The following is a 12296-nucleotide window of genomic DNA, read 5'->3' as shown; positions in this document are numbered from 1 at the left end:
AAAATCTACAAAGAGCTAGTGTGAATGGGATTTGCCTGTGTGGATTAGAACAGGGCAGAAACTAGTTGCAGGAAGTGAAGTGCAGGGATTTGGTGGAAGCAAGGAGTCAGTACAAGAAGTCCTGGGAAGAACCACAAGTCTCGGAGGTATACTGGGTGTCTGAGAAGAGGAGGGTTGGGAGCAGGGGGACATGTGAATTTAACCTTAAGGGTAGCTGGAGCTATTTTTATTTAAATAGCAAACGAATGATAAGCCCATAGAACTGGAGGATTTGAAGACATGCAGATGAGGTTTTCCAAGACTCCCTAATTCTATCATTGCTTTCAGAAGCTTTCTTGATTTGTCTTAAACTGATACAGTCTTTTTTTAAGAATTCTTCCTCTTATGGTACTTAGCACACAAAGGTTCATGCTATTGTCCTTGTTTACATATTAAAACTCCTCTGTCATCTTCTTTCCCTCCTTGGAACTCGGTGCTTTCATCATAACACAAAATGTGTGCAGTTCCCTGAAAGTGCCATTCTCTCTTCTCCAAACTTGTATCCAAGCTCATTTCTCTGCTCAGAATGCTCTCTGTAAACCTACTGGTTTCAGTTAGTTTCTCCTGACTCAGCTTAGCAACACTGTCTTCCAGGATGCTCTGCAAACTGGCAGTGCTGCCCCCTGTGCACTACCATAGTATTATGCATCTGGACACCTCTTCCATTGTAAGTGTCCCAATCTCTTTCTTCTTTCTATCAATTGCTAATAAGCGTCTGCATTGCATAGATGTTTCTTGTTCACCATTGGACTCAGGTTCTAACATCATGTCTGAATCCTAGTCAATACTCAAAATTTGTTTAATAATTGTCTTGTAGTTACGTAGATTCCTATCTTTCTGATGAGTTAGTAAAATCTATAGACATGAAAAACATTTTAAGATTATTTTTTAACCTTGAAGTATGCACCACTCTGCCTCTCAATAAGCATTGCTAAATTAAAATTCCCTTTAGTTCGGCCCTGGCCGGTTGGCTCAGCGGTAGAGCGTCGGCCTAGCGTGCGGAGGACCCAGGTTCGATTCCCAGCCAGGGCACACAGGAGAAGCGCCCATTTGCTTCTCCACCCCTCTGCCGCGCCTTCCTCTCTGTCTCTCTCTTCCCCTCCCGCAGCCAAGGCTCCATTGGAGCAAAGATGGCCCGGGCGCTGGGGATGGCTCTGTGGCCTCTGCCCCAGGCGCTAGAGTGGCTCTGGTCGCAACATGGCGACGCCCAGGATGGGCAGAGCATCGCCCCCTGGTGGGCAGAGCATTGCCCCATGGTGGGCGTGCCGGGTAGATCCCGGTCGGGTGCTTGTGGGAGTCTGTCTAACTGGCTCTCCCTGTTTCCAGCTTAAGAAATATGAAGAAAAAAAAAAAGAAATGAAACCTAAGATTCCCGACTATTTTTTTTTTTAAATACCCTTTAGTTCAAGTCAATAAACATTTCTTTACTCATTTAACAATTTCGCATGTACTAGGTGCCAGCACCGTCTTGGGCACAGATGGCAGTCAGGTTCATCTGGTGGACAGCACATTCAGCAGGGTGTCATTGTGAGCACTGCATTGAGGCATTTTCTAGGGTACATCTGGATTTGGTGGCACAAGATGGTGACACTTCCGTGATCCCTGATGGAAATGCAGAGAAAAAGCATAACGCTTCCCTCTTATGAATTACACAGTGCTTTCCAAGCACTTGAAGTTGGCTCAGAGCTCCAATAGACCCAAGAATAATATATATATATTATTTGGGGATTTATAATCTTATAAAAAAGACATATTACATATAAAATTGAGAAACTAGCTAAAACATAGTGCAATCAAGTTTGAAATGAGTGTAACTGGGAACCCAAATTCACAGATCAGATCACAGATCAGAGCAGGAAGTAAAGACATCAGTGATGGATGGTTAATCCAATGGGCAAAACCCTAGACTGGACATAGAAAAGTGAGGTTCAGACTTCTGTGCTGTCACCCATTATCTGTGCTACCTGGAGCAGGTCACTTCACTTCTCTCTAGGAGGCACCTGGGCTTAGTGGTGAGGTTACGATCTGGACTCAACATGCCTGAGTGGTTTCCAGTTAGACTTCGATGTGTCTCTTAACCTTTTTCTGTTCCTCTGTGTCATCATTCTTGAAATAAAAGGTGATAATATTACCGACTTTATAAATGTGCTATGAGAATAAAGGAGATAGAAGAGTACCTAGTGCATGGTAGTAGGCACTTGATACACATTAGCTGTTGCTCTCTCTGCCTCAGTTTTCTTATCTGTGAACTGGGGGAATATTACCTCATCGGATTGTTGTAAATCAGGGGTGGGGAACCTATGGCTTGTGAGCCAGATGTGGCTCTATTGATGGCTGCATCTGGCTCGCAGACAAATCTTTAATAAAAAAAAATGTTAAAAATATAAAACATTCTCATGTATTACAATCCATTCATTTCCTACTGCTCATGTTCATGGTTGTGGGTGGCTGGAGCCAATCACAGCTGTCCTCCGGGACAACACCAAATTTTTATTGGATAATACGTAACATACACAGGTCGTTGTATGGCTCTCACAGAATTACATTTTAAAGTATGTGGTGTTCATGGCTCTCTCAGCCAAAAAGGTTTCTGACCCCTGTTGTAAAGAAAAGAAGTGTAAGTAGTAACAAAAGTTCTTGGCCCACAATCATCCAACAAGGATTTGTTAGCCTGAACGATGGGGTAAAATCTCCATAACATGGAAGTAAAACTGCGAAATAGTCTCTCTTATTGACAGCAAAAATGTAAGATGATACCTCATTTTGAGCATAACAATTATGCCTTTTTATAAATTTGTGCATTCCTTTGTTTTTGGCCGTACCTACACAGTTGGGCTTCCAATGTGAAACATTTTTCCTGTGCTTGTGCCTGGGGGTTTCTGCAGTTTTGTTTCCCAGTGTAAATGAAACATTCCGTCAGCTTGGGGATGCTCTCTTACTGTGCAAGTTGATTCCACTTGCAACTCTCCCCCTTAGTCTTGAAAAGCCTTGTGCACCTGAGGCTCAGATACCATTTCAGGCATGTTACTAAATTAGCATTGCACATAGCTCCTGACTCCAACTTCCACAAAATGTGGCAACAGGTGTCTGCAGGAGCAAAACATTTTGGATAAAATAATACATAACTAACTATCCCAGAGCCTGACAATGCCAGGCAAACCTGAGTCATAAGCATTTCTGGGAAACAATTACTTCCAAGGGAAACACAATTTAACAGTTTAAAGATAAATTATACTTGATTTACTTATGGGGAAAAAAACACTCCTATAAGTTAAATGAAAGACTGTCTTTTTCTTCTTAATATTTTGGCAGAACAGGATAAAGAGAATCATGTTCAAGAAGAATGAGACCTCCCAAAATTAGAATACTGTGATAAATTACTTTAGCCTTATTATTACTTCTACTTAAATGGTACAGAAAATCAGTATATCACTAAGGCACAGCCAGTTAGTAAAAGTATAAATGAGTGTGCTGGGGCATAGGAAGGAAAATGATAACTTTGAGCCAAAATAAAATAAAAAACTCATATGAATTTATAATTTACTGTAAAGGTAATCTATTTGACTTAAAGTTTCAGCTTGGAAGTATTGGTGGGGAGGATTCAGATTTTGTGCCTTTAACTGAGATTGAGTGCCTTTTGAAAGAAGGTAGGATGGGAAATCATTTTTATCTGGTCTTTGGACTGAGAGGAAAAAGGGTTTGGTACCCTCAAAGTATGTCTTTGGAATAATGATTTTTTTATTTAGAAATTAAATTTAATGGGGTGGCATTGATCAATAAGAATACATAGGTTTCAGGTGAACATCTCTATAGAATTTGAATTGTTGATTGTGTTGTGTGCCCATCACCCAAAGTCAAATGATATTCCATGACTGTATTTGTCCCTCTTTACTTCCCTCCCATTACCCCCTCTCCCTGGTAACCATGTTAATTTTATGTTTGTGAGTCTCAGTTTTATATCCCATCTATGTGTGAAATGATATAGTTCTTAGCTTATTCTGATTTACTTATTTCACTTATAATATTCTCAAGGTCCATCCATGTTGTTGTAAATGGCAATATGTCATCATTTCATATGGCTGAACAGTGGAATAATGATTATTTTAAGCTGGTTATTTTCAAGAATAGACTCAGGAAAAAGTCTTTGACCTTTCCCTCAACTGCCTAAAAGAACTGACTCAGAGGATCAGGAAGAGAGCTACCATCACAGACAACTACAGTCTAATATGAACTAGGTGTGAGAGAGAAGAACCAAGCAAGGCCTCTTTGAGCAAAGTCTCCTCTGTGTCCCACTGTTAAATGTGGCTTAGCAAACATTTATTTACCCAACATTGCTTTTCATCTCCATATGAACTGCCTTCCTTTCCTATGATGTCCGAAGCTATACAACGCCCTCTCTTCTTAGCTCAAGATGGTTCATATGCCTAACCTATTTCATCTGTTCTCCAGTCTCATATTCTAATGAGGCACCAGTATGTACGTATGTGATCAATTTGGTCACTTTTTCCTGTTAATCTGTTTCATATCAATTTGATTATTAGTCTAGTCAGAACTTAGAAAGGTAAGAGAAAAATTTATATTTCTGACCCCACAGGTTAAACAACTCCTTGGGAATAAGCCCATTCCAACTTTTCCTCTTTCTTACCACCATAACTTGGTGTCTTTTTACATGGCTTTCATTTCCTTATTTTATTCAAGAATTCATCCTCTTGGAAAAGACTGCTCTTGAGAAACAAAACAACTAGGAAACCCCGGGCTCTGCTCAGTTTAAAAATCCTATAGAACCAGTTCTTGCTCATATGATCTGAGAAAATAGCTGTGTAAGCTCTTAGAAGCCCAAGTTAATTGCACTTTAATGGAGGAAGGTTTGGAGTTCTCAGAACTTTTCAACCCTGAAGCTAAATAGGACAAAATCAGAATTGAGCTAACTATTCTTGAAGGAAAAATATAATCCCACACATCTATGGCAATTAAAAATTGCATGTTTAAATCAGCTGGTTTACCTTTGATATATAGCTGCAAATTGAAGTTTCTTCAGGCAGCTCCAGGGTAGCTTCATTGTATTTAGAGTTCTGTTTTTACCAGCTGCTATAGATAGGATCTAGAGCACTACTAGAAAGTGACCCTTTGAGAATTCACAAAGAATACATCTCGAGGTCTCACATTAGGGTCCTATCAGGTGTCATCAGGCATGTTCCTGGAATCTCTGGCCTCAGCTCCCGCTAGCAATCTTAGTGAGAGAAGAGTTATGTTTAAAATAATAAACAGCTGAAACAGGGGCCCTGACCTATCGGAACAGATGTCAGCTGTAAAACCAGTCCACACACACTGGTATCTGCCAGCTAATTTCAGTCAATCCAGGTCAGCAGCACTGCTTGGTGGCAACCTGGCCTGCCTTTATTCATGTTTGCCAGGACCCTTGCCAGCACCAGCTCTCACCAATGTGTGTCTGCTGCTGTGGCGGCCAAAAGGTGGTCAGTGGCAAGTGGCAACCACTCTCCACTTCTTGATGACATGATCTTAAAGGAGCATAAAAGCTCTTTGAGATCTGGGTGAGCCAAACACCAGCCAGAGTTTGTGCTGAAGCAGCTCTCACCATGTTTATCTTGAGCTGTCTCCCTTCCTAGATCTTGGAGAAGCCATTCGCCCAGTCCTTACAGTTATAAAAATCTCAAGTTTAAACTTTTGATGCGATGTCCAAGTGAGGTTAAATGTACAGACACAGAGAGATAAGTGACTAAAGTAAAAAGGGAGATGGTTATCTTTAAATCGGGTCTTATTTTCCCAGAAAAGAGTCTGCAAGTTTCTCATAAATTCACATGTCTATAAATCCTGTCACTTCCTTGGGACTGTCCAGCAACACACAATAACAATTTGTTGCTGTTTGTTTAATTTGTTAAATACATGTTTTTAAAACACAGTCATTTTTGTCGTGGATTTTGTCACTTCACTTTTTAATATATGGAAAGCCTGGGAAATTGGGAATGGCCTCAGCTTGGATCTTGTCAAAGTGACTGGTCTGTTGTGAGAATTGCTCCTCTGACAACTGAAGCTCTGTTATTAGGTCAAGTTAATTGGCCTGCTTCTCTCTTCCTTGGGGACAAATGTGTTTCCCAAAGTCTCCTCGGTCTCTCTTACAAGTAGACTTTCCCTCAGGCTGCCCCAAAGAAGCCTGAGGAAGCTGGGCCTGACTGAATTCAAGGGGGCTAGGTTAAGCTAAAGCTGGAATCTCAACACTCAGTAGGGGCACAGTAAATAGGCTCCACCCAGTAAAACATGGCCTGCCTAACCACAGTAGTGTTGGACCTGTGGTTTACTCATTGTGCTCCCCAACCAGAAGCTTGTCTGCTAAAGGCAACAAGGAACAGGAAGGAACAGAGAAGTAGTCAGGACACAGGGTCTTCCTTTCTCCACCTCCCCTCTTTCTTCTGGAGAAGGCCATGATTACCTTTCTTATGTACTGAGTACCTACTCAACTTCTACTTGTAAAAAGCTTTAAACCTATGTGAGAATGTCTCAGAGCAGTGTTTTTCAACCACCATCTCCTATCTGGTTGGCCAGAAATTTCATGCCAATGCTCGAAAGAGTTAACCACCCTGATCTTGTATAAAGATTATAGGCCAATGATCTTAGTTGAATTCGCTTATGCTCAGAGTAATTTCTGCCTTAGAGGTGCCTGAAATAATTCTCCTATTTTTACCAGTCCTCAAGTGTAAAAGGTTGAAAACCACTGCCTTTGAACATTTATCTGATTAGCAGAAGTGTGCATTTATTATATCTCAGACTGTGGCATCTGGATTTAGAAGGGTCTTAAAGAACATGAAGTGCAGCCCTTTCCACTGAATCAGTGAGCTCCGTTCTAGTGATCTGGGTTCCAGGAGGGAGAAAAAGATGGAGAGACAGAGACAAACAGGAAGGGAGAGAGATGGGAAGTATCAATTCTTTGTTGCGGCACTTTAGTTGTTCAAACTTTTTCATATGTACCTTGATGGGGGGGAGGCAGGGAGCTCCAGCTGAGCCAGTGACCACTTGCTTAAGCCAGTGACCTTCGGCTCAATTCAGCGACCTTGGGCTCAAGCCAGTGACCATGGGGGTTTATGATCCTACGCTTAAGCCAGCAACCCCACACTCAAGCTGGTGACCTCGGGGTTTCAAACCTGGGTCCTCTGCATACAGGGCTAACACTCTATCCACTGTGCTACCACCTGGCCAGGCTGTTCTTGGTTTCTGACCTTAAGGGCATATCCGAGAGGAAAAAGCAGGGCTGTTGGGGTAAAGAGGGGCTTAAGGAAACCTGCCCCCTAGCCAGTTATTTGAATCATGAAATTAGAGAAACCTGGGAGACCCAACACCTGAGATGGAGGAACATCTATTAGGCTGAAGCCAGAAGTGGCCAGGGTCAGCTTTGCACCAACCACTTTATGAACTTAGGCCAACCATACATCTTCTGGCCTCATGTCCTTCTTGGGTGAGATTTTCCAGAGGCCACGTTTGTCCCTTCATCTATATCTATTGTCGACTCTAGACACCAGGATTTCAAGCTGAGCTCAACCCTGCCCTATGAAGTCAAGTATAACATGTCTATGAACACTGAAACATTTACTAAAAATGAACCCACCATGAGTCATAGGTTCTTGAAATGAATTTAGTTCGTTAGCTTCAAGTCATTGAAACAAAGCATTCTTTCCAGGTTAAGAGGGGTTAGTTGAGAAAGAGCTGCCAACACTTTTCATTGTGTGTAATAGCATTAATGGGTGCAGTCACAGAGCTTAGGACTTTTGTTTTATTTCACTTGTCAGTATCTCAAATGATTTAATTACCTTGTTCTGGACTGTGTAACTCATTCCTCTGTGCTTTAATTGTTCCATCTAGGACTAGAGAAAAATTTGCTACCTTCAAATGTTAAAAATGGTAGGATAATTATTAAACATATTTTAAATACTCTGAATAAAACTGTGGAAGTTTAAAAATATCAGGAAGTGGAAAGGAATTTTTGTCAAATAGTATTTCATTAAACTGCAATATGTCCATAGAACATACTAAAATATAATCCTAATAGCCGAGGTGAAGTAACTTGTCAACACTGTAAGGTACGTCTGTACTATACATGCACTATTGATATATATATATATACATATATATATATGTATAATTGCCTTTGGGTACCACGAGATGTTTACAACTTAGAAAATAATTGCAACTGTAATAATAAAAAGTTTGGATTCATCTAATTATAAACTACATATAGCACAAAACAAAGCCATATCCATTTAAACTTTCTTTAGAGAAACAATAAGGCTTACTCTTCTGCACAATACAGTTTCATTTAAAAGGTAATTTATAATATACTGCTCACAAAAATTAGGAGATATTTCAAAAATGAATACAAAGCTATAAAATATACCCTAATTTTTGTGAGCAGTGTGTTTATTGATTTATCTTTTCTTTTCAACAACATAAACAGTTGCACTTTAAACTAAATTTTGCCCATGCAGTCAACCTTTGCAAATATACACGCATCTTACCTTCTGTGAGGATAACAGTGAGCTTGTGTGTTTTAACCTACTCAGAACATACTATGCTTTCAAAGCCATATCAAAATTAAATAGGCAATTTTTAATTGTTACAGTGGAGGTCCCTTCAGAAAAAAGTTTCTTTTCATCTTCTTTGCGTCATGATCACCGACACTATGTTAGTTCGCCTTTTGCCCGTGTCACTGCCTCAGCTTGCCCTTCAGCTCCATCTTGCAGAAGTTTAGAGAGAGCTTAGTAACGCTTTTCCTTTACCTGCTCTTAGACTCAGGCACCAGAGAACACGGTCAGAGAAAGCTCTGCTTGGAAGGGCTAGGCCATATTGAAAGATAAGTCCAGACATTATCCATTCTCCACTAGAAGTGGGACATCAGGAGAAGGCTGAGCAAGGAGCAGGACAGAGAAAATGACAGCTTCTCCGCCCCCCAGGAGGCACCACTCTGTGCCTCCATGAGAGAGGCTGTGGGTTGCATTCCAGGATCAGATAAACCAGGGGTCCCCAAACTTTTTACACAGGGGGCCAGTTCACTGTCCCTCAGACTGTTGGAGGGCCGGACTATAAAGAAAACTATGAACAAATCCCTATGCACATGGCACATATCTTATTTTAAAGTAAAAAAACAAAATGGGAACAAATACAATATTTAAAATAAAGAACAAGTAAATTTAAATCAACAAACTGACCAGTATTTCAATGGGAACTATGGACCTGCTTTTGGCTAATGAGATGGTCAATGTGCTCCTCTCACTGACCACCAATGAAAGAGGTGCCCCTTCCAGAAGTGTGGCAGGGGCCAGATAAATGGCCTTAGGGGGCCGCATGCGGCCCGCGGGCCGTAGTTTGGGGACCCCTGAGATAAACCCACATGCAAAAGTAAGTATACATATTGGGTCCAAGGTAAATGCCCTTTGTATCATTTGGTGCCTTGGATTATTTGTGAAATTCCAATAGATGGCCTGAGAATGTTATTATATGGTTGAGAGAGTGGAGCTGAGGAATGAATGCAATAGGAAGGAGAGAATTATTGGTGTTTGTTTCATGTTACTTACCATCCATCCCCATTCTTTTGAGAACTGAATAAATAGGAAGAGGCAGCGAAAAAGGTGCAATGTGTCTGTGGGAAGCGTAAACGTGGAAGTGAAGGCAAGCATTCGGTGTACCAAAGATAACTGAAATGAATTAAAACTTTTCCCAGTTTCACCCCCAGAAGAATGAGTATTAAACCTCAGCTCAGAAGGCTGGATTTAAAGACGGTTTTAGGCTCCAAATGGAATAAAGCTCCAATTCATTACTAACAGATGCTGGGAATGTAAAAACAGGGTTGTGTTCATTGATTATGTAACTAAAAATTTTATGAAACCTACTTAAAGTACTGATTTTGAAAACGGTGGTTATAATGTCCACTTGTACAGATTGTGCATTTGTGACAACAAATGAAAAAGTGTGTGTGTGCACACGCACATGTGTTTACACATGTGACTATCTTGCCAGTCAATTCTCCCAAATGAAAAAAGATTTACACCTTACATTGTCAGCACAATCGATGAGACCCAGCTTAGCAATTGTGGGACCTCAATGTTCACATTACAGCTCCTTGTCACTCCTCCCACCAGATCCTGTCCCTCTCTCCGTGCACCTAGCACGCTCACGTGTACACACTCACACACACAAGAGTGAGACACGAGTTCAGCTTGCCTCTCCAGCCGGTCACTCGAGCCCATCTTCCTCACTTTACCTGTGGCCCGGGGCGGATGCCGGCTGCCGCTGGCTCTGTCGCTGCCATCAGTCTCGGCTGGTCTCCCCTTCGGGTTCAGCGGACTGGGGCCCTCTGTGTTTTCAACAGGTACCATGGTAGAAGTTACAGCCGTTCCCTCGGCACCAAAGCACCCCGACTCACCCCTGTGACAACAGTGGTCACTTCCCCCATGGTCGCATACTAAAGAAGGTGGAAAAAAAAAACAAAACTTCAGGCTAAGCCAATGTGATTTGTGACCAACTTTGTTTCTATTTCCGAAGGCTTTGCCCTTTTCGGTGACACAGGCTGTTGCTATTCCAAGTAGCCTATCAGCGGCAGTGGGAGGGCCGAGTCTCCGAGGGCTGTTTTTGCCTTCAGATGCCGAATTGGGCGCAGGGGGTGAAAGGGTTTGGGAATAAACGGAGCTCCGACGCTGCGTTTGGCCGCAGTGGGTAGGTAGCGCTTGATTCCTGCACCTTTGAAAAGAGGCACCAAAAAAAAAACATGCAGATTCAAACGTAGGCTGACAGCGAGGGCCCAAAATACTCACAGATGGTATCAGTTAATCTTGCAGAGAGAGGAACAATTTATGCCAACACATACCAGAAGGGAAAGTGTGTCAAATTTTCAACAAGACTGTTATTCCGAGAGTTGTGACACTTACCAGTTTTCACAAAGTATAAAACATCTTTATTGTTTCAACCTGATTTTACTCTAGGTGAATGTCCTGTGTGCTCCCCCTCTTCAAGGCCTGTCAGCCAAATCAGGGCCTGAGACCGAGCACACTCACACTCAGAAAGCATGGATTCTTTGGACTTCTTACACCCCGGGATCAGAGCAAGTAATCCAGTTGACTGGTGCACAGTGTCCCTTAAGAGAGGAACTAACCCTAAACCTTCTGCCAGGTTGAGATAAGCCTGATTGTAGGAGGAGGGTACTTCTAACGCAGAGAGGCGGGACTAAATGCCCCATTGGGTGGGCGTGATGGTCATATAATCCGAAACAAAATCAGGCCATGAGAAGAGGACTTTTTTCCTTATTTGTGAGTGTATTTATATCAAAGTTCTTACAGAGTTATGACAGTTTGCCTTCAGCTAAGTATTCAGCAAATCATATTTATTGAAAAATCTTGAGAGGATGTTAGAATTGTTTTAGAAAACCTTTAGGAGTGAAAACTAAAATTTATGGAGCACCTATTATGTGCCAGAAATGGTGATAAGGCAACGAACGCAAATGACTCTTTTGAGAAAAAGCCGTGAGGCTGATAGCCAGATGTCAGAAGGGGAAATGAAGCTGACTTGTCTAAGTCTCACAGCTAGTCCGTGGTGGAGTAAGAAAGACTATGAAACCAGGTGGTCTAATGCTGTAACTCTCCTATATCCTAACGTCCTTGCCTTGACTTTCTCCAATTTTCTTGACTTCCTTCACTTTCAGCCCTTCTTGACCTTAAGAGGATGCCATGAAATATGGCTTTTAGATGAGTCACTTCTCTGGACAAATTTGTGCTTGTTCAAGCAGACGCTAACCCTCACAGGACTCACTTTCAGTATTTTGGCTAAATCACAACACAGTTCTGAATTAATTTATCCTTTGTACATTTCCCTTGTTCATCACTAGATACTCATATCTTTCTTATCCTTCAGGTAAACAGGTAGCAAATGAAAACAAACCTGCAATAATTGAACTAGTATTTATTATGCACCTATTGTATGTCAGCTAATAGTCCTGACAAGCGGAAGTCTTGTCCAAACATAGCCTAGCCCCCTCCTGATGAAGAGGTGAGTAGTTTAGAAGCCCACGGATCAGCCTGTCCCCATTAAAGAATGTGGAGCTGTGTAATACAGGGATGTTTAGTTTTCATTTGTGCCCAGGATGTGTTATAAATGTAGAGCAGCAGTTTTTTTTATCTGCAAGACACATATTTCTCATCAGCTCTCCATATTTTCTTGGCTTCTATCTTCTTTCTGTTCAGAACCAATGACCTCAGCTG

The 12296-nt window shown here is 41.6% G+C and overlaps 1 protein-coding gene across 2 annotated transcripts in view; it reads right to left on the bottom strand.

Annotated features, from left to right (window-relative positions):
• SLC2A12 (solute carrier family 2 member 12) overlaps window positions 1–10587 on the bottom strand; it is a 79392-nt gene extending 68805 nt beyond the window's left edge. For both annotated transcript variants that reach the window (XM_066373181.1, XM_066373179.1), the window contains exon 1: window positions 10307–10587. In XM_066373181.1, coding sequence (XP_066229278.1) covers window positions 10307–10421 — 115 coding nt within the window. In that variant the 5' untranslated portion in view covers window positions 10422–10587. The remainder of the gene's footprint in view (window positions 1–10306) is intronic.
• Between the last annotated feature and the right edge of the window lie 1709 nt (window positions 10588–12296).

Source organism: Saccopteryx leptura, chromosome 3, assembly GCF_036850995.1.
Source record: "Saccopteryx leptura isolate mSacLep1 chromosome 3, mSacLep1_pri_phased_curated, whole genome shotgun sequence".
NCBI classification, from domain to species: domain Eukaryota; kingdom Metazoa; phylum Chordata; class Mammalia; order Chiroptera; family Emballonuridae; genus Saccopteryx; species Saccopteryx leptura.
The sequence above is the reverse complement of the archived record's forward strand: the minus strand, read 5'-3'. Positions and strand labels throughout refer to the sequence as shown.